The sequence below is a fragment of the Aythya fuligula genome, chromosome 2 (genome assembly GCF_009819795.1).
Source record: "Aythya fuligula isolate bAytFul2 chromosome 2, bAytFul2.pri, whole genome shotgun sequence".
Classification (NCBI taxonomy): domain Eukaryota; kingdom Metazoa; phylum Chordata; class Aves; order Anseriformes; family Anatidae; genus Aythya; species Aythya fuligula.
The window spans coordinates 45,503,305-45,529,652 of NC_045560.1; the positions used below are offsets into that span (position 1 = coordinate 45,503,305).

The window sequence follows — 26,348 nt, forward strand, 5'->3', positions numbered from 1 at the left end:
GTCTATATCTCCATATTAGAATTTCTAGCTTTCCACTTTGACCACTGATTATATTTACATTTGGAGAAAGAAGGAGCAGGAAGGCAGAAATGTCTCTCAAGTATGCAGCTCTGTATTTATTAAGAGAAATGAAAAGCGAAGAGGCCCCAGGACTCATGTCCCTTTTTTTTTAATTTATTTTTTCTTGATGATCATCCCATATATCTTTCTGTACCACTGATCTCAAGAAGAATTCAAAATTTCAAGAGATTATAAGAATGCAGGCAGACCAACTCATTTTATTGCAAAGCCTTTCCTGATATATTTCTTGAATCCATAAACAGAATGGAGATATTGCAGTTAGAATGGACGAATAATTAGAAAATAATGGTTCCCTCAATATGTTTCACTGTATTCACTGTTCACAAACATCATTCAGGAGAAATGGGGGGTGGGAGGAGGAGAAGGTTGGTTCTGAGGATTTTTTATTATTATTATTATTTTTTTGCCAAGCAACTAATCTAGTAATGGAAAACAGTGATAAATACTTCATGCTTATACCATAGCGTTTAGTAATCTAAGTCTGGTGGAAATTAGTTCCCTTCCTTCAGTGAGTAAACTGTGGAACTGACCAAGTAAATAAATAGAAAAAATATCCACCATATAATCAAAAAATGTCATTAATAAAGACCCAAATATTTAGCCTTCAAGTTCAACACAAAGGCTGCACATTGTTTCAATTCTCAATTTTTGCCTAAGAAAAAGTTAGAGAGTATCCAGCCTTATTATACCAAGTCCAGCAGTGCTGCTCACAACTGCTTTCATCAGCAATCCTGAGTATAGAAGACATATGTGTGGGCTACAGAAGAGATTAAAACCACAACTGACTCTCCAATCAAAATATTTGCCGTATTGTCATAGCAAAGTTTGACACTTTCCTGTATTTTGTCCTGGTTCAGAATGATTCCATCTCAGTAACTGCTCCTATTTGGGGGGGTTCATGACTCACAACAACTGCAGGAAGAAGTTTTAGACTCTCTGCTGTGCATGAGTGGCACTTGGGAAAAGGCAGTCACCTGGACACACTGCTCCACAACCTGCACAGCACAGCAAGATCTCAGATGGACCGTACTGGGCCAAATCAGTGTGAGCAGTGATGAAATGTATTAACAATTCTCAGTGAATGCAGATAGGCTTGACCTATTGGTCTGTAATACCAGGAAGCAGAACCAAGCTGAGGAGTAATGCAGAGAGATTACAGATCACATTCACACCTGCAATACACAACTGAAACATCACTGATTCAGCAGTTTCCATATTTGTCAAAAATAATCTCAAATATTGTTCTTTGCTATTGCATTTGTTAATACTTTGATTATACTGGTATCTGAACTTCCGATGAACAGTGCTTATAAATGTAATTTTTGGGAATGAAATCCAAGGATGTGACTGCATTCAAAAATTAACCTTACATAGCTATTCTGCAAGGAGACAACATTTCCCACACAGAGCTGTTTCCACAAAATGCTTAACTGAAGGTTCATGGAGATGATTTATGTCCCCAGTATTGGGAAATACAGTGATTGGGGAAGTATTGTCAGTACAGGTCACACAAGAGAGTGGTAGCAGTATTCTGAGAGTGGCATAAGTCAGCGCCAAGTTTCCCCACATGATGATGACTGTAGTATGGAACATAGGAAGTGAAGACAGCTCAGCTTGTTTGGGACGGGGATGAAACATTTCTCTGTGCTCATTTGTCTTCTCGGGAAGTTTTCAGTGCGGATCAGCTAACCATTTCAACAGACTTTTTCTACTTGCGTCCTACTTCCTTTCAAATGGGATCAAATTTGTCAACCCTTCTGTACTTAGTCTGATCTATTCACTTGTTCAAGTAGTATCAATACATTTGCCTTTTTTTTTTTTCTTTCTCCTGAGAATTACACTCTCTTTTTGTCTTACCTTTAGGTGTACCCTCCAGGACATTCAGCATTTATGAAAAATCTCCTCCCACGATGTGATGTTACGACAGTCTAACATTTCACATTAACTTCCATCAGCATGACCAACAGTCTCTTGATCTTTAACAAATGAAAACATTCAGTCTCTTTCCAAAAAGACAGCAAGGCTAATTGTCAACTTTGAAAGAAAAATAATTTGTGACTTCAAATAGCTTTACAAACACCTTCCTTTTGTTATGTTACTTTTATAATATACTCTGGTCTGATAATATAAAGTCTGTGCTTCTGAGAAATCAGACTGTGTTGTTTTTGTCATTAACAAAAAGATCCTACTGACAACACATAATAAAAGACTCTACAGCTATGTGCTGGTTAAAACATGCAGAATGTGCTGGGCAATCCTTCACTAGTTACATTTTCTAATGTTGCTATTGTGAAAACTATTTGTGCTGTTACTACAAACGCTGGGTTGGAACTAACAGATGCAACTGACTTCTGACAACAGTGGATACTCCTTTGCTTGAAAAACTAGCCTTTTTATTTTCTATGTTTTATTTTCTCACAAAGGATAGAAGCTTTGTCAACAGCCTTGTTGCCCACAGGTCATTTCACAGAGAAACAGAGTAATAGATGAGATGCCAAAGAAGAAAACATTCTGGCTCCCTTTGCTTGGACCAGGCTTTGAAAATGGAGGCTAAGCTTATCAAATGTATATTGTTTGTTGTTGTTTTTTTTTTAGAATTACAGCATAAACAGGTATCTGCTACTCCATAACTACAAAAGAATCAAAAAGAATAAAAAAAAAAAAAATAAAGTTCCCTTTTCTCTCTAGCAAGAATCTAAGTTTCAGAATTCTCACTGTTAAAGCCCATTCTCTGATCAGCAGGGCCCAAGCAACAATTGTTGTGTTTCCTAAGGCAGAACAGGAAACACAGTTCAGCAAGAACAGCTAAAGTTAGATTTCACAGCAAAGGGGTTAAAAAAAGGACAAAAATAAATGATTGCTATTTCTGAATAAAAAGTAGACACTTTTACTGTAGCATCTAAACAAGGGTAAAAATGATTTCTAACACAATAGGACAAGCAGTTGTAGCTGCTTCCTAATGCAAAGTAGAACAAGTTTTTTGGTTGGTTGTTTGCTTGTTGCATATTACCTTATTGTCCATAATGGCAGAGAGCCTTCCCAGGTCTGGCAGCCCTCACAAAAGAGTCAGTGCAAACTCTTTCCATGATGCATTTCAAAACTCTGAAGCTGATCATCACACCTCCTTTAATGAGAAATAAACAATAATTTTTAAAAAATGCTAAAGGAAATCAGAAAGGAAAAATGTTATCAGCATTGGACCACTAATGAGATCATAACCTTGGCTTCCAAAACCAAATTTCTAGATGACCTTTCTTTTATTCTGAACCTGTTCTTTTTTTTTTCCTTTTCCCTGAACCAGAGTTTGAGTTGCTTTCAGTGTTTTGTCGGCTAGATATTTTTAAGTGGAAGTTCAAGTGCTGTACAGGTGGACACATTCTTCTCCCACTAAAGGCAAGGGTAACCTTTCAGCTGTCTTAGACCTGATCAAGCTCACACAGAGGGTGCAATACTCACACAGCTGAGACTTTCTTCGTTATTCTCTTTAGCATCCAGTTCTTTGTTCTTTCTCTCCTTCCTCACCCAAATCCACCTCTCAGAAATGTTCAGAACCACATGAAGACCATTCTTTCATCTCACAGCTTTGTCTTGGGGTGGGGGACCATGGAGCTAGAGCCCGGCCCCAGCACTTCACAGCTATGTGGATGTTCATCCTAGCTGAACCAACAGTTCACAGAACTGAAAAAAAAAAGGTCCCTCTTTAACATTACATCATCAGACCATGTTTTCTTCCCTACTACATGACCTAGCAAACATACCTAGAGTATTTTGAATTCTGTAGAGAAAAAAAAAAAAATCAATTTCAAAGTTATTTCTGAAATATTATTTTGCCTTTATTCCTGTTCAGCAGAAACCCCATCACAGCCATTCTTTTTAATGCCTTTTTGTTCTTAAGACTGTCACCAGAGCAACACAGAAAAGATATTCTTTATTCCCTGCTCACTCTAAACAAAAATTCATGTCAGTGTTCATTAAGGCTGAACCATCAAACCCAGATCTTTTGCATGAATATAAATCGAAGATGCCAGTGAATTAATAATATTAGAAAAACATTTAAAACGTCATTTTTCGGCAACTGTACCAGTTAACTCCATCTGAAATACCTGTACCACAATCTTTTGCTGGTATTAAATCACTAGCAATTGTCTTTCAATTTTTCTTAAAATAAAAAGAAGCAAACTACAGTTCGGCTTTGGAGTTGTTTAGAATGAAAAGGATTTGTTGTTGTTGTTGTTGGTTGTTTGTTTTTTAATTTTGTTTTAATATATATATGTATATATAGTCTTGCAATGGAAGGATCACACGAAAATGGAACTCCCTCCCTTCTTTCACAAACAATGCATAAACAGTCAGGCCATATATTACAGAAAACTTGATACAGCATAACACCTGAATAGTCACAGATGCTGTGTTTTAGGCTAGATATAGCTTGTGATGTTCACTATTTTTCCCATCATACACAGAAACAATGTCAGCAATGTGGGGAACGAACAATAGCAGAAAAATAAGAGAAATTATATGCTGCTTCAGCAATGTGGTACTGAATCACCTGATTTATAATTTTGTTCTTTTAACCACCTCCTTTTCTCTTTGGATTATTTACAGAGCTGAGTGAACACAAAAAATAAGAACAATTTTTAAAAATTTCCCCAAATAATTTACAAGTATGGATCAAATTCACTGACTGTGTTTGATTTGTTTCAAAGGACTGCTACCAGTAGATATAGCTTCTTTTTTACTCAGTACTTTGCATAGTCATCTAAGATGTGGCAGACACAACTTCAAAACCCAAAGGGATCAAACACTACATCTTCCAGAAAATAAAATGACCACCAGGCTGCAGAGTTCTAAAGAGAAAAGTGAAGTTAAATAGTGTTTTCTGCCTCTTTCTAACTGATGTTCATTTTGTTTCTATATTTCCTGGAGTGCAAACTAGGGTTCCAATGTTTCAGGTGTTTCAGATGTTTTCAAACATCTTCATTATAAAAACAGAAATTCTCTGAGTGCTCTGTAACTAGATAAATATTACATATTTTGGACAAACTGAGAAATTATTAGAGAACTCTGAGTTGATGATTTCCCCCTGCCAATCTTAAGAAAGCAATTTTGTGCTGATGGAATTTTCTCCCGTGGTGCAAGATGTAGCTTCATGTCCAGTCATCAGTCTAAGTACATTAATTCTTCTTGTGTCATAAAGCTATTTTGCATCCTCCTCATGCACAATTGGGTAAAATCACCCCAACACTATGACCTAGCCATTTGTTTTTGTCGTAAGTGATTCAAAATTGTGCTTGGAAAATGCGTCACTTTGTTTACTGAAACCAAATTTTTTCTTATCCTCTATTTTTTGCTTAAAAAAAAAAAAAAAAAAAAAAAAAGCTTGAATAAAATGATTACATCTAAATACCAATTTAAGTGCCAATCTGCAACTTCAGTCAGTGTTCGGTCTTGAGGTGCTCCCCCATGTAAGTAGGCTCACCCAAGAGTGCAGGTAGAAGTTTCACCTCTGGTTGCCTTGAATGCAATGACCCAGTGAGTGCACAGGTTGCACTACACCATCAGCAGGTAGCTAAGATTACCCTTGCATACGTTAACAAATGGGTTCTTTTGCAACTTTTGCACTTCAAAGGCACTTCAGCTATGCTTCAGCGAGCCTTCAAGATAAATACAAGCTCTTAAAATAGACAATTCTGAATAAGTTAATTCCACTTAATGCCATAATTTAATAATTACAACATATGCCATTGAGCCAAATGAGCATAAAGCATTAGCATTATTCAAAAAGTTGATGTGTGATACTTGGGCAATTTTAATGTCTAAGTTTGGAACTTTTTTTTTTTAATTTTATTTTGAAGCAACTTTGCCTAAAAAGAAAGTAAGGATTTACTTGTTACAGAATATGACAAGTTTATAGCTGTCAAAATCATAGTAGAACTGGAAGTCTTCCCATATCCCAAACTGGAATTAAAATTCAAGACAAGCAAGGAATTTTCCAAATGAAATACGTACTACTAACATACTTACAGGTTACCAGCAGGACCCTGTCTTAACTACTGTTGCACATGAAGGAGGCTTTTTTTTCTTTTTCATTTCTCAAGGCACAGGGATTTTTCCGTTAAAAATCCCACACATGCCAAAAGGAAGAATGAAGCCACACAAAGTCAAAATATATCATATGCTTGATTTCAGGTTGAATTGTCATTTTCAAGAGATGTTAGCAAAGGTATTCTACAAAATCATTACATCAGTCATTATGTATTTTTAAACATTCCTAAATAATGCCATCCAGCAGCACAAACAAATTAGTTCATTTCTAAAGCGAGGCTACTGTAAGGGTTGTATAATAATTAGACTCTCAAGCTCTGGCATGTGCACCTTCATTAGTCACAGCCACTCATCACACAAACACAATGAAAAAGTAAACCTTAAAAAAAACTCATGAGTTTAAAATTTCATGGTAAGGGTTTACGAAGGATGAGAAAAAAAAATCTGAGAATCAAGGATTCCTTGATCCAAAAAGCATAGAACTTCATACCTACTGTAAAAGTTATAGAGATTAAAAAAGCAGGGCACTCTTTCTTAAATGTACAGGCATCTTCAAATATTCTAAAGGAAGTATATTTTTTGATTTGCACTCTTAAATAATATAGGATGGTGATCAACTCACATTTGTTTTCAAAAAGACAGGAATGGTATGATTCAGACAACATACAAGTTATTTTAAGTTTTAACATTTAGGAACGTGTATTTATAGGCCTCTGCAAACTGTAATTCATTTGCTCCAAAATTCCATATGAAGTCTAGAAATAATGCTATGCTTACTCTTGTTGTATATACAGAAAGTCAGGAGAGAGGAGCTGAGCAATCTGCTCAAAGCCAGTTGGTGTCAGAAACAGTGTTCTTAATCAGTAATAAAATAAATAAATAAATAAATAAATAAACAGATAAATAAATAAATAAAAAGGTGACCTCCAGGGCCCGTTCATGAGAAATTTCTTAGAGAATTGAGGCCGAAAGAGAACTTGACATAATTAAGTTACAAAAGGCAAAGTATAGACATGCTCCAATAGAAAAGGAAAACGTCATGCTCAAACTGAAGAGCAAATAACTGCCCAGAAAGCAGCTTGAAGAATGCATTTGTTTTAAGGATTATTTAACTATTTTATCTCTGGGATGGGCAATTTTAACCTGTATGAAGTCTTGTTTAAAATAATTATGCTGATTTTGCAGCGACAATGTAGATGAAAAAAGAAAAAAGGAAGCTGAAAAGAGGATGAACTGAACAGCAAAGAGAAAACAGAAACAGTATTGCCTAGCTCTTGGTTCTATGTTCATCCTTTTGGCTGTGCTGCAGTCTGGAAAAATTCAAAGCCCTAAGAAGAGGAAGTAGAACAGGTAGGTTGAAATATTACAAATGCCTAACAACTCCGTCGTATTTCGACCTCATCCTTCAACTCCAAAAGAGAAAAATCTCAGAGAGAAAAAGGAACTGAATTATGATTTGATTAAATGGAATGTAAACAGTAATTTGAAAACAAAGGGCGTTGGGATTTGTTGCACAGTCACACAACATTCCTTCTGGATTTGAAATTCACCAGCAGCAGTTCCACCCCTTTTGAAGTACAGCCTCGCGTCTGGGCTGTTCAGCCTGAACAGCTGCTGGAGCTACAAAGGCTTTTTTCATCTGCTGCCAGGATGAGAGTGATACGGCTTCCCAGCCCATCTAGGATTCCGTGGTTTGCTTTTTATATTATCTTCACCCTGCTTCAGCAGGCTACTGCAGAAAGAGAACTGAAGTTTGTGGCTGTAGTAAGTAGATTTATTTTCTGTTTAGTAGTGGGGAATATGGGGAATTCGATATGGCTGTCGAATCAAAGAAGGTCTGCAGTTGCTTTGAGTCTTTTTGACTTAGAAACACGACTACCCTTTGGCTTACAACATTTAAAAGCTTCTTGAGATAAAATGCATCTAGTTATAAGGATTTTCATCTCCTAAACACTAAGTTTTTTTTTGTTGTTGTTGTTTGTTTGTTTGTTTTCAGGGTAACTGTGCCACTTAGCTTTGTGGTAGGTGTATAGCACACAGGATTTCAGAGATCTGAGGTCTAGTCCACCTGTCTTTGCTTGATATAGCTGACACTCTTGCATAGTTGGAACTGGCGATACTGGCCTATCTTCTTAGGGCTTGGAAGCTTATGTTATAAGGTGCTTTGAGATTCCAAAATAGAAGACACCATGGAAAGAGAAGTATTTTCCACTTCAGAAGAACTGAATGGGCACAGTAGTATATTAAGAAACAGAAAAGGGCATTTTGTGTAGAGATTTGAGATATACATTGCATTAACTTCAGGTATTTTGAAAATTGACTGTAATTGTTGTGTGATTTTTTTTTTTTTGATTTTTTTTTTTTTGCTGGTTGGTTGCTTGTTTTAAAGCAACTAAATAGTACTCCAGCATCAGTTTCCTCAATAGCTGAGGAAAAAGAGAGATTAATTCAATAAAGTATTTTGGATGGTGAAGGTTGCACCACGACCCTTTTCATCCTAATTTATCTATTTTTTAATGAGAAGTATACTGATAAAGAAGTCTAGAAGTTGTATTTTCAACACAAAGTTGTGGGAATTGGAATTGACATTTATGAATAGGAATTTTAAAGATATTCTTCCACCTTTCTGTATTTGAGAAACTGAGTGTGCACATAACAGACAGAAGTAGTGTGTCCAAAACATGCGATCTAGATTTTGATAAAGTACTTAATAGTTAGTTGTTTATTGGCTGGATTATGTAGATGTGTCACTTGGAGAAAGGCCAGAGTGCACAGGAAAAACCAGTTCCTATTGTTTTTGAGCCTTACTGCTGTATCAGACAGTGCACAAGTCAGGGACTCAACCCTCATTCCAGTAACGTTCTGCGTACAGTATTATCCTCAAATATTTCAATTTAAGAGGGACAACCAGACACAGGGGTGAAATCAGGCAGCTAGAATGCTTTAGAGACTTAACTTGCTGAAGAAAACGAGGCTTTTGCTGAATTGCAGCTGTTACAGTGTTCTAACAAGCAATGGTCCTGAAAAAAAAAAAAAAAGTTACAGGAAATGCTTATCATTTGGTGATAAGAGCCTTCTTATCTGAAATCATCTTCTTTATCACACCTATGTAGCCACCTTCCCCAACCACCAAAAAAAGAAAAAAAAAAGATACCATTATATCCATTTATGAAGTAACTTATCGCAATTAAAGCTAAAATAATGTGTAAATTTCATTTAAACTGTGTTCCCTTCATCCCTGATACTTTTTCTTGGATGGAATGCCTAAAAAGTTACAATAGATTTAGTCTTGTTATCAATATATATCTCCTTCCTCAAGGCACAGATTCTGTGTGTTCAATTGAATTTTGTCTTCTGAACTCACTCATTGAATTTACATGGGAACAGAATAGCTAGCAGAAACAGAAACAGAAATTAATGAGATAGGAATTGGCCCCAGCACATATCACTAATACAACGGGATAAAATGATAGTCAGGCTACAGTCAAGGTAAGTCTAAAACACGTCTTTCTGAGATAATTCAGTGGTCATTTTCCGTTCTCTGTAAATTGGTATGTTGTCACCTGAGAGTATTTTTGCATGTGAAAATGCATCCCAATGACTTTTTAAAACTTTCTTAGCAGAACTGCACAAGATAAAATATACTCCGAGGGAGGGGAGAGAAACCAGACAAGTTCCTTTTTGCTCACTTCCAGATTTGTGCTGTGCCATGGAAAGATGCCTCACGACTTCCATCTTTGCACTGATTTTGTGTGTTTTAATTATTGGCCACGAGTCTTTTTGGCTGAAAAGCTCTAATACCAGCCAGTTTGTCAAAATGCCATTTTAGCTTGCCTTCTCACATGTAGACACTGATCTTCAGCATAATTCTTGTGTACTGATTTTGAATTAGACATAACAGAAGAAAAAAAAATATTTCTAGTACTATTGAGTACCCAAGTAGAAATGAAATACTGATTTATTGCATCTCTATAAAGAAGTTCTGACCTGTAACTTCTGCCTCCACACTCATTTCACCTGTCATATACACAAAGAGGTGTGGTTTTCTGAAGTACAGTGATTTCATTATGTGTTTCTTATGAAGATAGGAAGTGCTGACTGAGCTTGTTATATATTTGTCTAATCAACTCAAGCCATTTGAAACCTTGACTAAACACGCTCAGTATTTCTGCATCTATGGTTTCTCTGAATTGGCAGCATGACTAAATCCATTGATCAATTGTTTTTCTATTACTACTGCTAGCTTCAAAACAAGAAATCTTTTTGTCTGAAGTTGAGTTTATCAATAAAAACATCTCAATGAGGCCCACTATTACTCAGAGGCACATAATTCACTGTAATTCGTGGTATTTCTGAATGAAGATGTATTGTATACTATACATGACATATTCTCAGCTTACCCTCTCCCCCACCCTAGTTTTTCTCCAATATGATTTTTCACCTGATAACAATGGAAGCAAATGCTGGCCAAAGCCTGAGTCACATGGCCATTTTGATCTGAAATGCTCACCCTCATACAGCTGTAAAGAAAGAATGGGAGATCTCAAACACCAAACCAGGTTCAAGCTGTACTAGATTTAAAGGAGAGGGTATTTAATAACTATCCATCTATTGCTTTTGAGAACAGACTGAGGTGAAGCACTTCATATAAAGAATCTGAAGTGAATAAATCCAGCAGGTGTGATTTGTCCTTTTTATGTATGTCCTCCTTACCTTTCCATAGTCTTTTCTGATTTTATGATGCCTCCTTCTTTTGTCTCATCCTTCTGTGTTGTATGTCTTTCAACAGGACAGGAAGGTAATCTGTAATCCGGGAGTAATAAATGTTGCAGTACACAATGATTTTCAAAGGAATCAATTATTTCATTATGAAATATATTGAGAAATCTATCTTGATGACCAAGGCAAGCTTTGTAGGGAAACATTTTGTTTCCCTAACAGCATCAAGTTGTTAGGCTAATGAAAAAGAAAATCTTTCAAACACAAAAGTTCTTCTTGAAGTTCAGGCAAAAAAATAAATAAAATGACAAGAAAGTCTCCTGAAATGTAGCTGATGTAGCTGCCTATGACTGATTTAGACTTTCAGACTGAGTTCATGAGGCTATTATTAATTTTCAATTGCAACTGAAGCAAGGTCATTTTCAGAAGTAGAAAGCAAGGAGAAAGTTGGAGCATAAATAAAAGTCAGCTGTCTGAGAAGCTTAGGGGTTAAAATAAAAACAGAGCTTTGTGTTTTGCTCTTAGTAGTTTTTGTTTCTTGCTTGTTACTTCCAACTTAATGTTAATAACATATCTATTTTTCACTGTATAACACAGAACTATTTAATCTAGGGTTGGTACTTTCTAAGCATGCTGAATTACAGACACAAAAGGGCTCATTTAAGGTTTCTGATGTACAAAGCATATGGCTGGAAACACCACACTAATATTCACCATGCTCGAGTGTCCAGGATAGCAAAGCAACCAAACTGTTTGCTGTTCCTAAAGTTAATAGAAAAACCTAGAAAATTTCTTAAATATTTTCATAAATATAAACTATTAATAAATATTAACATAATGGTGTAATTAGATATACTTTTTCTTCTTTATGTCATGGTGTTGAGTGTGAACTCAAAGATGAGACAATGTACATGAAATTACTTTTAAAGATACTGCTACAAAAAAAGCAGTTGCCAAAAATTTCAAGTATGTATGCCAAAGTAATTAAATCCTCATATAAACACATCTGTAACTGGTTTAATATTCAAAGGTGCTGCTGAGTATCCAAAATTCAGTCAGATTTCTTGTCTGGTTGCCGAGCTATGAATGTAACCTGAGCACCAACATTCTGGCTGCTTAATTTTATGTTCTAGGTGAAAGAATAATCAGACTCATGCCCACTAAATTTCAATGTACTGATACCTATTCTTGAGTGTAAATAACGTACTCTAATCCTACTTGACTAGGTTTCTGCAGACTGTCCAACATTCCCATTTGAAAAATGACACTGGAACTCAACTTTGATGCTTGTCTTCTAGACAGGAAAGAAGGAAATGCTAGCAGTAATTATTATTTTTTTTTTTAATGGGAATTTTACTAGGTTTTCCGACATGGTGACAGAACACCAATTGTAAACTTTCCAACTGATCTACACAAAGAAAGTGAATGGCCCCAAGGATTTGGACAACTTACCCAGGTATGTTAACTCTCTCAGTAGCACTTACATATGCTACAAAAATAGGAAATGGGCAGATTTTAATGTGTGCCCTGCAGACATCAGCAAATTCCAAGTACTGACAGTGGCTATTAGCAATACCCTGTAATTCATAGATATTTTTGCAACAATACTCATCCAACTACTGTACATTCATCATAGCTATATAACTATCTTCTTACAAACAATAACTTCCTGACAGTGTGTCTGCCTTCAAACAAATGACAAATTTAAAGATTATCCTTACTCTAAAATTGCTGAAGTCTAATGACCATTAAGCACTGGGATCTGTGACAAGATAAATGAATAACACCTTCCCACCAGGTCAGGTAATGAATCCATATTTCATATTGATTTCATATTTCATGGAAAGGACCCCCCTCAGTAAATAATTAACAAAAAATGAAAGTCTTGCATGAGAACATTGATTCTGGGGAAATGTGTTTTCTAATAAGGCTGTTTTCAGCCCAGACCTTCACTAGGATACACAGAACCTACTTCTTGCTCTGGCATTTCAACATTAAGATCAAGCCTTAGCTTTTTAACTGTATCTGGAACATGAAATTCTGGAGCAAAGAGAGGCCAATGCATTCCTTAACAATATGCCATCATGATGCAGAAACATGAATTGGAGACAATTCAGCATTTATTATTTGAAGTAAGGCTTTAAAGATTTGTAAACTTCAGGCATTCATACAACAGGTTACTATCTCCCTGTAAGTAACTTATAAGAAGAAAAAAAAAAAGTTGCTGCTTTCGTAAAGATTTTTTGAGAGCTTTTTTTCTATTTTATTATCTTCTTAGCAACCATAGTAAGAATGTATTTCTCTGAAGCTGAAAGTTACAAAGTTCTGATCACAGTTTGGAAATGAATGATAGAAAAAACTGTGCAGTCTAAGAGAACTGCAGGTGTACCAAAACAAAGAAAATTTTTTCTGGGAAAAGAAATTTTAAACGCATGGAATGTAAGCCACAAATTTGTCATTTATTTTGTAATTATTTTTTTAATTTATCATGTTGATAAATTAGCACAGCAACAACAGTAATTAATACTAGGTTACTAATGCTCCTTTTTCAGCTGTCACTATCTGACATACTCTTCACAGTGTTGCTCATGAGTAACTCCAGCAGCATCTACAGAGCTACAGCACTGTGGAAACAGTATTTAATATAGAATAAGATGCATTGCTTTTCCTGTAGCAGATGTTGAAGTCTTAGAATTTCAGAATGTATCATTTTTTCATAGATATAACTGATTATTTCTGTTAAAAATTCTTGGTCACCTACAACATATACAGTATGCTATAAATGTGGTTAAGAATCTTGTAAAAAGAAATTGCTGAAGACAAAAAAGGAAAAAGAAAATAAACTTATTTGACATTCTCCAATCACATTAATCTCATAGCCATCTGTACACTTGCCTCACAGACTGGAATGCAGCAGCTGTATGAACTTGGACAGTACGTGAGGAAGAGATACTCCAACTTTCTGAACAGCACATACAACCGGAAAGAGGTATATAGCTGAACTGTCTGGAGGACGGTTCTCCAGCATAGCATAACTATGGACTTGTGATAGATAAAAGCCCATTCATCATCATATTCCTTTTATTAATACAAAAATTAAGATAGTAGAAGAACATTTTGGAAGTCAGCCTTTTATGTCAAGGTAAAAACATAGACTCAAATCTTTAACTTTCAGTTTCTACATTCATTTTGGTTCTTCCACGGCTCAGTTTTCTGGTTCTGAACAGCTCCACACCATCGAATGAATTGGGTATTTATCCACAGCGACCCAGTATTTTTCCACCTTGTTTAAAGATGAATGTATGGACAATGTGATGGGCCATGTTCACATACCTTGTCCTGTGAATGAGAAGTCTCACAGTTGTTTGGATGTACTTGTCATATGGCACAAATCCATTGTGGGGAAGATACCACTACTATTTTGGTCAGTACATGAGGGATGCAGTGATGGGAAGGCATAGAAGACTATAGATTCCAAGAAAGACTTTGTTACCCACTATTGTTATCAGTGCCTTCATCCCCAAGTTATAGCAGATGGGTCATATCAATGTATCTCTGAAACTCAGAAGATGGGGAGCTTCCATCTTTAAAATCATGTTATCTTATACTTTTTAGTTCAGTTGGAAGGTTAGATCCCAAACTGAAAGATGCTTTGACTATTTCATTTATACAAATGAAGTAGAGCCCTATAAAGTTCTAACTAATAGCTTCACTGTTCTGATTCTACGCAAAAAAAAACACACAACTGAAAACAGGATTGATGAGTTAAGTTTCCTTTTCTTGTTGTTGTTTTGTTTGTTAACTTTTTGCCATTCTATCTTCAGTTTTATATCCAAAGTACAGATTATGATCGCACCATTATGAGTGCCCAGTCATACCTATCTGGCCTCTTTCCACCAACTAGCAGCCAAATTTGGAACCCTGAGCTTCTCTGGCAACCCATTCCTGTTCATATTGTGCCAAAAGCAACAGATAGGGTGAGTACTGTCTGGATACTTCATATAATGTCTTGGCTTTCCCGGAAGAAAAAAAAAAAAAAAAAAAGAAACAAACGAATAAAAAATTAAAGAAAATATTTTATTCCCTTTGATCTCAATCTAATAGAAAACATCTATTGGCTGACAAGCATGTCACAGGTCAACTCTAAGAGCTGCATGAAAATCCTTGTTCTATAGTTGCAGAATACCTGTTTTGTCAACCACACTACCATTTTCTTCAAGATACAGCTCTACATCTTCTCCTTGATAAGACGCGTTTGGACAGTATTGCAAGGAAGTTGCCCTAAAACAGCAAACAAGTGCTTTTCTGAGCACCCATCAGCTAGACAGACATTCCCCTCCTTAGCATGTTGTCTCTCTTTGCTTATTTAAGGAATGGGATTTACATCAGCCACTGTAATGACCTCTCAATTATTACTTTCCTGTTCTGGTAACACTGAGGCACCCTAATTACAGACAAGGGCCCTTTTATGCTCAGTGCTATACAAACACTTAATGAAACTAGCATGTGCCTTACGGTTCATAATAAAAGCAGTCCTACCTGAATGATAGGTCTTGTAGAAGTTTTGCTGTATGCATCTCTTCCTGGCTGACTCAGATTTAGATTTTAATGTCACTGGCTCCTGTGACAAGGACTGCGTAAGGAAAAATGTTAAGTAAGGACCAAAAAGTTATTGAATGTAATGCCAGAAAAGTTAATTTTGTTCTGCCTTTGAGGACAGAAGTTAACTTAAAGGAAATGTACACAAAAGACCTGTCAAATAACTGCCAGTCCAGTCGCCAACATCAGAAGAGGGACTCTTTCATTAGAGATGGCCACACTTACCAGCCCATTGGCATTTCTCCATTTTAAAGCCATGCTTGAAAGCAGGGACAAGGAGAAGGGAATCCTGCAAACTTGATTAGGGACAACATGATTCAGCTTGAAACTTGCTTCTGCCCCTAAACAAAAGAAAATATTGTCACTGTTATTTAAAAATGGAATACTAGGGGAAGTTCCTATACCCCAGGACGTTAAAAGCATCAGAATGGTCAGAGCTTTGGCCAAATAAAGTATCAAAGTTATTAGGGGCATCACAGTGAAGTGCCATGAGCTGTTTGTAGACTACAAACTCATCTGTAGAGATGTATAGTACCCCATCACTTCTGCAACTGCTTCGGGACTGGGTATTGATGTTTCAGTTTGGGTGACAAAACACACCTCTGCAGTAATTGAAAAATCATGTTAAATATGCAGACCACCTGGAAAAAAAAAAAAACATTGCTGCCTTGTTAAGCCAAGTGTTTTCAAGCCCTAAGCAACACAATGTAGGAAATTGAGGCCAACTACAATCCCATAAAAAAAAAAAAAAAAAAAAAAAAAAAAAAAAAAAAACAACTAATCGTAGTTTATTTTTGAGCCACTGAGATCTATCAAGACCTGACAGGCAACAGTACTGAGCACTGCTTAATGAAGCCAAAGGGAGTGGCTTAATTAATAAGACCTAGAGGGGGATAATTAAGACATACAGCCAGAGAAACATTTGTTATTGTGTAATTAAGCATTCCCAAGCTTCATATTGCAGCTTTGAGACTTCACCCTGCAGTGTGCTTCTGTTACAGAGAAAACGTACCCTTGGAAATCTGTCCAAGTGAAAGTGTGCTACTGTCAGTTGGTGGCTGCTGCAAGCCCCGTGTTGATTAATCAAAGAGAAAAGAGATGTACTCTAAATGCTGCATGCTAATGTTCATCCCAAGCCAGAGCAGAACTTCTTGCACTTTAAGTCCTACAAAAGCCATAGATATTCAACTTTAATGGCATGGGGTTTTCCTAGGAGCCTCTATTGAGAGAGAATTTCTCTACTGTACGTTAAGTCTGTTCTATTACAAAGTTTGTATGGTTACAGGATAATATTACTGCTGGGTCAAAAATGCTATAGTGATGTGGCATAAAGTGCTGAACCAGCACAAGCTCATTTTGCTCATCGTAACTTTTTATTGGCAGACTTTATTAGGTATCATCTGTCCTTCTGCAACTGGCATAAAACATACATTTGCCAACACATAGAGTTTGATGGATGCATATGTATTTACACACAGTTCAGATCTAATACGTGCCATCGTGTGACCTCATAATGCATAGACACAGAATTATTAAATATGAAACCATGCCTCTAAACAAGAGCAGAGCTATTAGGCTCATATTTTTTGATATTTCAGGAGCATGATTTATTTGTCACTCATATTTCAAGTTCTGTCCATTAAGTGGTACTTAAAATGTTTATCATAAATACACTTCTTACCTCCAAAGAGCTGAGAGCAACACATGCAGACTGAGAGGTAATTCAGATTCCAATAGTAGGTAGAGTCAAGCTGCAGGTAGTGAGACTCAGAAATTACAAGAGGTAAATGGTAGGTTTTTTAAATTCCCAATCATGGACCCTGACCAATTTTCCAAAGAAAACCCCTGACAGACATGCATTCCTTTCAAAATCAGTTAGACTGATGGGAATCAAGCTATCATAGCCACAGGTAGCCACTGAAAAGTCAAGCTACTACAGTCCATTTCCTCTATTCATGAACTCATGAACAAGGTATCCAAATGAACTGTTACGGAGTAGCTGTAGCAGGGTCACTAACCATTCATCTCACAAATATTACATCAGCAACCCCAGCAACAGAGAAACTAGAGGTGTGTACATTAGTTCAACAACTATTTTAAGTTTTACTTCTCCTGTTTCAGAGGCTGCATTTTCCTCTGAGTGACTGTCCCCGTTTTGATGAACTTCAGAAAGAAACCCAAACATCTAGTGAATTTCAAAGTAGAATACAGCCATACATGGTAAGGCAAAATAAAGATATTTTTTTTCAATCTTTATTTAAATATATCTTTATTTTAATCTTTATCTATCTTTATTTGAAATATATGTATTTATCTATCTTTATTTATTTATCTTTATCAATATTTATTTAAAATAAAGTGGAATTGTGTTGTTATTTTTTTTCTAAAATGACTAAAAAGTCCTGAGGGTTCTCTTAAAATTAGAAATTTAGGCCAATGCCATTTAAAGGTATGTTTGATGCACTTATGCATTTCTCATGTTTGCTTGTTTGTTTATACTAATTTGTATTTTTAAAATATGAACTTAACGTTCATTTTCTAAGACTATTTAGAGCTGCATGTAATTAAAGTTCAGTGATCCAAGGGGAGAGGAAATTAATGGATGCAGCAATTTCCAGTTATGCAGGGCAGCACAAAATCAATTCTAAAAATCTGATAAAACTCCTGAAATTTAGGAAGGTTTAGGTCTTACTGCTGTGACTTACTGAAATTGGCATTGCAACAGATGCTCCTATGAAGACAGGATGAGAGAGGTGGAGTTGTTCAGTATGGAAAAGAGAAGGCTCTGGGAAGACCTTATAGTGGCTTTCCAGTACCTAAAGGGGGCCTACAGGAAAGGTAGGGAAGGACTCATTGTCAGGGGGTGTAGTGATAGGACAAGGGGTTTTAAAATAAAAGAGGGTAGGTTAAGATTATATTAGGAAGAAAACCTTTACTATATGAATGGAGAGGCACTGGAAGAGGCACACGGAAGTTGTGGTATGCCCCATCACTGGAGGTGTTCAAGACCAGGCTGGATGGGGCTTTGAGCAACCTGGTCTAGTGGGAGGTGTCCCTGCATGAAGTGTTCAGGCAACACTTCAATTTGTGTAAATTTCTCTCAAAGATGCATTTTGGATCCATCATAAGATATGCTTCTGTTTTGGTTCTGACACAAATATTCACAGTCAGCGATCCAAAATTTGTCATTCCAGTGCTACTGCAGACTGTAGGTACATGGATGGCATACCTGCCTCAAGCAACCATGTGGACAGTAGTTGCTCTGCATAGTGGTTATTGCTGCTCTCATATGCTTACGGTACACTTTGTAATAGCACTACTGAACTAATAAAGCAGGGGTCTTGTGTTTCTCATACCCTGACATTCTCTCAGAGTCACTTCAGGTTTACTTTCTATGCTGGTTGGGCTAAACCCAACTTTTTTTTTTTTTTTTTTTTTTCCTTTTTCTTGGCTTCTAACTTTCTGCTAGCTCAATTACTTTGGTCAGATTCATTCACCTGCCAGGGAGGTGTATTACGACTTCATAGAAGTCCTCTCTTTCAGCTGCCAGCATGAAACAGGTAAAGGATAATATCCAATCCCTTTACTCTTCTGTGGTAGCACACAGTAAGAATCCTTATGGGAACTGTTGGGGAACTATTACTTAGACAATCAGCCTCCTTTAAATAAGAGAAGGAAAACTATTTCATCTTCAGTTTCTTTTTGCCTCATCTTTTTTTTTTTTTAATACTTTCTATTTTCACCTCACCTATTTTCTCATCTTCCTTTTCCATTAGTGCCTTCTTCTTCCTTAATTCTGATGTTTTGAGGTGACAGAGCAGTTAGAAGAGGGAGAGAAGGAGTCAGCAGTGAGAGCACCAGACTTATCCATAGCAGGGCTGAGCAAAAAGCAGTGTCTGAAATAGAAATCAGCATCTTAAAATGGTTACAAAATGAAAACTGCAATCAAAATCTTCCCTTATAACAGTTTCACCTGCGTAAAATTAAATACTGGTGTGTTGCCAGGTTGGATGCTAGAGAATCTGTACCTAGATACATTCTGTACGTCCTGAGTATCTGTGGTGTATTCACTTTTTTTTCCTTTTTTTTTTCCCCCCTCAGGATTTTTTACAAACAATGGCAGTTAACACAGGACTTGAACTAAATCATCTTAAAATACTCGACAATTTCCAGCTCTGGAATACCTACGATACACTATACTGTGAGGTAATAACAATGCAATAGGGGTTGGGAAAGAAAGTAACCCCAATATATGTTTTAATTAAACAACGTCAATGCAGTTTCATGGGAATGAGCTGCCCTCTCTCTTGAATTTGCTTATTATTTTTATAATTGAATCTGAATCCTACTTTAATGCAATGGTAAAAGATACCCAAAAAACATGGTTAACAGATTGGAAAACTACTGTTTTCATTTGATGTTTTACCCTGAAGCACTGGTAACAAAATCTGCTCCCTTTGTTCCCTCCTTTTCCTTTCCTGTATGTTGTCATCTAATTATTTGAGCATGCCAGCTGGGTTGTATTTATGATTTTTTAAGAGAAAAATGAAATTATTTGCTTTAATCTATCAAAAGGTAAACACCAAAACACTTACATGTTGAAAACAAGAGGTAAGATTATGATCTACAAGTTAGAAAATTAGGAGGTAATGATAACTCGGAGTGAATGAAGTCAGACTCCCCAACCATGGGATGATTCCACCTGGTCCCAGTCAATATTAGCAGTACGTGAAGGTTGTTGAACGTATCCTCCATTCAAAGGTACCTAGGCACTGTCAGTCACCATCATTCTTACGTGATGGGAGAGTGACACTTGTCTCTAAATGACCAGTGATGGAAGCGGCATCTGGACAACCTCATAGAAAAGGTGGGACAATTTAGTTAGATTGTACCCTGAAGACCTACTACTAGAAGACAGAAAGAGGATGTGTCTGTGATCTTTCACACTAGCAACCCCCCCCAGAAATTATCATTATAGCATGAATATATTGTACCTACAAGAGATTGCCTCTACACAGATGATTCAGCTCTTCCTGTTCATCCACCTCAAGGTCATTCCCATTCCTGCAGAGGTTATTTCAAGGCATGCTGATGATAGAAACCACAAATGAACAAAGAAGTGCACGACAGCCACATGTAGTCCAAATATAGTAGTGTGAAGCTGGGCAATAGAAAGATAGAAACAGAAGAAAAAAACATCTTTTTGTTTTCCTTTATCACTAGGGTATTCACAATTATTCTCTTCCTGTATGGGCCACCAAAGATGTAGTGGACAAGATGGAAAAACTGGCAGAATTGTCCTTATCATCACTATTTGGGGTTTATAAAACAGAAGAGAAATCACGACTACAAGGAGGTAAATCAAAAATGCTTAGCTCTCAGAAAGGAGGAGACAATGCTTATGATAACATACAACATCCTATCACCTTGCTCATGCAAAATTATTTACTTGAGTCTTGATTTCTAACTATAGACACTGGATGCCATATTAAGCATGATAATATGTGCTGGATACTGGGATTTGCAGGGATCGGGTACTGAAAGAAAGTATAAACGTTAATGTCTTTAGTTAGTTATCTTATACATTTTAAGATATTAAGATTTTGAGAAAGGAATTTAAGGAAAAAAAAATGAGACCTCGTGGGTATAATCTTCACTTGTCTGATATTAACTTAAGTTTAAGTTTACTTCTCCAGTATCTATTGTTGTTGTTTCTTGATTTTTTTTCACTTCGATGTACTGGTTATATATTGTGCAAAAACCTTGGCAACACAGTGATAGCTCTCTGAGAGCCTGATGTAAAGCTGCTCCAAAACAGTCTGATCACAATGGAAGATGAGAAATTAAAGTCATGTCTCTATTACAAGCACTGGGACTACTGATTAGCACCAAAATTGAGGTGCACGGGCTGTGCACATTCTGGCTACACACTAGGACAAGACTAGAACAAGATTCAGCATATGATCCCCCAGTGTCCATGAACAGGAAACCCAGACAAGTGATCTCAAATGTCCACAATCTGGACTGTCTGGTGCAAGACTTTGCAATGCACCTACCCTGCACTGTAAACCTAGGTAAAGGATTATTAGCAGCCTCTTCATCTGGGCATAAACATCACTGGGTCAAGCCATACAATAATTGCAGGCTGAGACCTGCACTAAAGCCCGCTAGCTGGTAGCTGGCCATAACATGAGGTCAGAACTTTTTTAGTGTTAGTAGAAATACCAGTTATGCCCTTTTCCTCTAGGATGATACAAATTGTGCTCCAAGGAATTTCTGCTACCTTAGTTCCATTGGCTTTGGAGTATCTCTGGTTTGGACCAGAAGTACAAAAGAGCTTTGGAGAAAACAAGAACCAATACCGTGTGACTGGCTGGACTGTTAAAATATTTCTTTATCATTTAGAAAGCAAGAGGCTAGCACAGCTGTCATTATTACAACACTTAAAAACAAAAGGAGGTCTCAGCATAACAAAACTGGAAGTGTCATAAGGCATAATTCTCATAGTTCTAACTGATTTCTGTAAACCCTGTCATTTCAGTTGACCTGGATGATGAATGATATATTTTCCTTTTGTAATTTCTTCTCTCTAGTTATGTATGTGTGGAAAGTTGAAGAAAAAAAAAATATGAAAAAAAAAAAGTTTGAGGCCTGAGTAGATGTGTTCTGTTTGATACTCAAAATCCTTTGCTTTTTTTGTTTTTATGCAAATGTGGTATCATTATTTTCCTCTTCCTTTCCCCATCTTTTTTTAAGGTGTCCTTGTGAAAATTATTTTAAATAGTTTTAAACAAGCTGCCAATTCTTCAAAAGAAAGAAAAATGGAGGTCTACTCTGCTGTAAGTATCTTCACCTTTTATAAGTACTGCTATGATTTCACTAGTGAAAGTCTCTGAATGAGAATAATCAGTCTTCATGCAAGTTAAATGAGAAAATAATATACAGTTTGGTTCTGCTAATAAGCTGAACACAGGTCAGTGCCAGAATACATCAGGACCATGATTCACCTCAGCTTCAGTCAAACCGTATTTGATAAATATTTCTATTTTATTTATTTTTATTTTTTTCTGCAAGTTATTGATGCAGATTCTGTAAGTTGCACCCTGCTTTAAGTGTTTCTAACCCAGAGATACTGACATATAGCAGAACCCCAGCTGTGACTCCAAACACATACTTGTGAAAGGGATGGTACAGATGAATATTCTTTTTAAAATACATATATATTATTTTAGAAGTTGAAGAGGGTAATTTCATTCAGACCAAGATCCACTTAGCTTATTTGCAATACTGTCTCAGGTGGCAGCAGGGAAGAACATGAGAATAATGCCAGCATGGGGTGATTCTTCTTGTGATACAACCTCCCAGCAAACTGGTTTGTGACAGAATCTGCCACAGATTTTATTATATTTTTTAATAGCTCTTGACAAACCTTCTTCCGACAATTTACCTACTCACTTTATAAATATATTTGTACTTTGTGCCTCTGTACCATCCTGTGGCAATGACTTTTAAACTTAAAAGGAAGAAAAAAATCCTTATTTTCTTTTTCCTTATTTTTTTTTAAACTTAATACTGGTTTATGTCCCTCCTAGCACTTCTATTATAAGAAATAGGGAGTGGCCATTATTGGTTTGCTCATGAATTTACTATTTTCTGTCTCATCTCTTCTATCTTTCCTTTTCTGAGACAGAGTCCTAATCTATTTAATTTTTTCTCATACAGAATCTGCTCAGTACCCAAAGTTTTTCCTGCTGCATTTTTTGTGTGTTTTCTAGCTCTAGTATATTCTTTTTGAGAAGGAAGAACAAGAAGTGCATACAGAATTTTCATTACTGTTTTAATATCATGGGGCTATGTATACTCAACATTTTTGAAACTGATCCTGAATAATAATTAAAATGCAGATGTTAGACTATAATATAAACAAGTCTAGCAATCATATATACAGAGATGCTTACAAAGTTTAGATATCCAAGTGTTTGGATTTCCTTTAATTCAACACCTCCTCCTGGATTTCCTTGCAAAAGAAGGAATAATGGGAAGAGGAAGAAATTGCAGGTGGGTGGCTGGAGGGTAACAGATTCTGTCAAAACTAGAAGCCAAACTGAGATTTTACTGTGTAAGTCAAAATAGGATAACCACAGTTTAAAAAGTTCTGGAGCATATGTAGGGGTGGGGAGAACAGTCTTTGTCTGAAACCATTTGGTTTAATATCCTAAAAAGGACCTGTATCTTTACTTGAAATGTGATGAGATGCACTACCTTGTACAGTCTTAATCTGATTTTGTAAGCAAAAAGCATTCCTATAAGAAAGGGGGTGAGGAGGAAATGCACTGAAAAAATAGGTTTCTCAGATCAGATTTTGTTTCCCTCCAGTATTTCTTCTCTGAAATATTGCCAAAAGACGTAAGACACCTACTGCAGTAACTCTTTGAAAATGCCCACTGATGTCTGTAGTACTCTGTTAACATTTTGCCTGATGGTGAATATACTGAATAAGGTCTTATTGTTAATTTTAAACAGGTTTTATTTTTATCTGGATTTCTTTTCCTTCTCTAGTCTTTTTCTCTTCTCATGGTTCTGGTAGTTCACACTTTACTGAATTTCAAAGATGATTTTTTTTTTTTTTCCCCGATAGCATGACACCACAATTGGGGCCCTCCAGATCGCTCTCAATATTTTCAATGGAAAACTGCCACCATATGCTGCTTGTCAGTTTTTTGAACTCTACCAAGAAAGCAGTGGGCAAGTATCTCCTCATCTATGTAAGAACAAGGAGTGTTTGGAACTTGGCTCCCTCTTCCCCCCAAATTCTTTTTCTCTCAAATACTGTAAAAAGATACTAATTTGTTTTAAAGTGATATTTCATTGAGTAGTCCACAGGCACAATGTTGTATTAAAAACAAGAAAAATTACATTTGGTGGATATACATGTATCCGTGTGCTTTGAGAAATGGGAAGAAGAAGAAAACAGTTTTATCAGTTGGAAGTAAGTAGTAAAACAAACATACCTGTTTCTTCAAATGATAGCAAGATTTCCGAGAGGTCTCATAAATCCCAAGGTAAACTAGGGGGTTTGGAAGAGCCAGAAGGCTTTTCTAAAAGACCTTTTGACTTAACCGGTGATCTGTGTGGTAACTGGCTTTTGCAAACTGCCTTTCAGATGTCTTTTACAAAACCTCCATTCCAAAAGAACAAGTTCTAGAATAGGGCCTATTTGCAACATTCTGTCTCTCCATAAGAAACCTTTTACTTAAGAACTTTTAAAAATAATATCTTTTCAATGTCGTTAATCAGGCAATATAGCATTGAAATGCATTATCGGAATGACTCTTCAAAGGACCCTTACCTACTCACCCTGCCAGGATGCACCTCTTCTTGCCCACTTGAGAAGTTCTCTGAATTAGTTTCTCCTATAATTACGGAAAGCTGGTCAAAAGAATGTGGGAATAAAGACAAAAATAAAGGTAGTGTAACAGCTCTGTATTTTCTATGTAAGATATATCAAGGGCTCCAAACTTTGAACCTTTCACAAAATATGTTGATCTCCCTTTAAGATGTGTGGACCAGCTTTAATACAGACAAAGAAAGCAAAAATAAATTAAATTTTTCTAAGAATGTGAAGAATAGATTTGCCACCGGTGTGAAGTTAGTGCTATTGTTAGCATATTCACATAAAGAGCAACATAAGGACATGACCAAAACTAGAGTTCCTGTTGTTGAAAAAGACAGAAATATGGGTGTAGGTGCTATGCAAGGAGTCCTGTTTATATTAGATGCACAAGACCTTCTGCAGATGCAAAGCATAAATGGCTTGCACACGCACAGTAACACTGATGCATCTGAATTTCTGGCACATGTACCATGTATTGAGGATACCTCAGCTTCCACTGTACACGTACAGTGCAGCTGATCCATGCAGGTACAGCAGCTGTTTGCCTTGAACTACTGACAGCTGACAACCTTTGCCAAATTCCTCTCTTCCTTCCTGGATATTATTACCAGGAGGGAAGAGAGGGTCAAGGCAACGCTTGCCACTTTCCATTAGTCTTGGTATTTCCCCCTTCCTGCATTTATCAGGTATCAGTGTTTTGCCGATCCCTGATGAAACTCCTGCTTGCATTAACTACACATGCAAAGTCACACTTGCCCTGTGAAAACCTAGCAGCAAGATTTTATCATGCACAGGAAACTACCTATGTGTTTTCAGGATTTAAGTGTATATTTTCATACCCACATTGCATATGATGGTAAATGCAGTCCATGGGATCTCGACAGAAATACAAACAAAATTCAGCTATGAAAGTATTTCCTTTGTACCTATTTGTCACTAGACTGTTATTTTTTATATCTAAGATGACATACATATATGTCTTTCCTTAATACTCTTGTCATTTATTTTTTTCCTTTACAGATATTTTTATCGGATTTGATGTTGCTGTTGGCTTGCTGTTCATTTTTGACCTTATACTGCTCTACCTCCTTTATCACTATGGACGCTGCAGGCGCAGAAACAATTACCAAGACATTTAAAGGAGAGGTGAAGAAATGGGAGAGAGAGCAGCCAGACATCAGACAACTCTTTAAGTTGCTCTGGTTTGTATCCATCAGTTTACTCTGGCCGAATTAATCTCCAAAGCATGTTAAACAAACTTGAAGAGCTGAGCTATCTGTGGCCTAGCTCCTAAAAGACTAAATATCTACAGTGAGAAACACTGTAGAAATATGTTATTATTAAGCATTTACATTTGTAGGAAGAAGAAATTATTCCAATTATTTTCTTTAGGTTTTCCACTGCTATTAAACATTATTATATCAAACGCTGGAGCGAAGGGATATTATTGCCTTTTTTTTTATTGCTTACTACCCTTTAGACCTCTGCTTCTCTCTTACCCTCTCTCAAG

The 26,348-nt window shown here is 36.4% G+C and overlaps 1 protein-coding gene across 1 annotated transcript; it reads left to right on the forward strand.

Moving 5' to 3' along the window:
• Nucleotides 1–7,776: 7,776 nt before the first annotated feature.
• On the forward strand, nucleotides 7,777–25,977 carry LOC116486301 (prostatic acid phosphatase-like). Its single transcript, XM_032182419.1, has 11 exons — nucleotides 7,777–7,890; nucleotides 12,206–12,301; nucleotides 13,748–13,834; nucleotides 14,670–14,822; nucleotides 17,566–17,664; nucleotides 19,546–19,650; nucleotides 20,668–20,800; nucleotides 22,201–22,283; nucleotides 24,083–24,189; nucleotides 24,742–24,911; nucleotides 25,859–25,977. The coding sequence occupies exons 1-11, from the start codon at nucleotides 7,777–7,779 to the stop codon at nucleotides 25,975–25,977; spliced, it is 1,266 nt and encodes a 421-aa protein (XP_032038310.1).
• Nucleotides 25,978–26,348: the final 371 nt, after the last annotated feature.

Coding starts and splice junctions, on each gene's coding strand:
- LOC116486301 (XM_032182419.1), top strand. CDS start 7,777: ATGAGAGTGATACGGCTTCCCAGCCCATCTAGGATTCCGTGGTTTGCT. Junction 12,302..13,747: donor GATTTGGACAACTTACCCAG/GTATGTTAACTC, acceptor CTTGCCTCACAG/ACTGGAATGCAGCAGCTGTA. Junction 22,284..24,082: donor AAATGGAGGTCTACTCTGCT/GTAAGTATCTTC, acceptor TTTCCCCGATAG/CATGACACCACAATTGGGGC.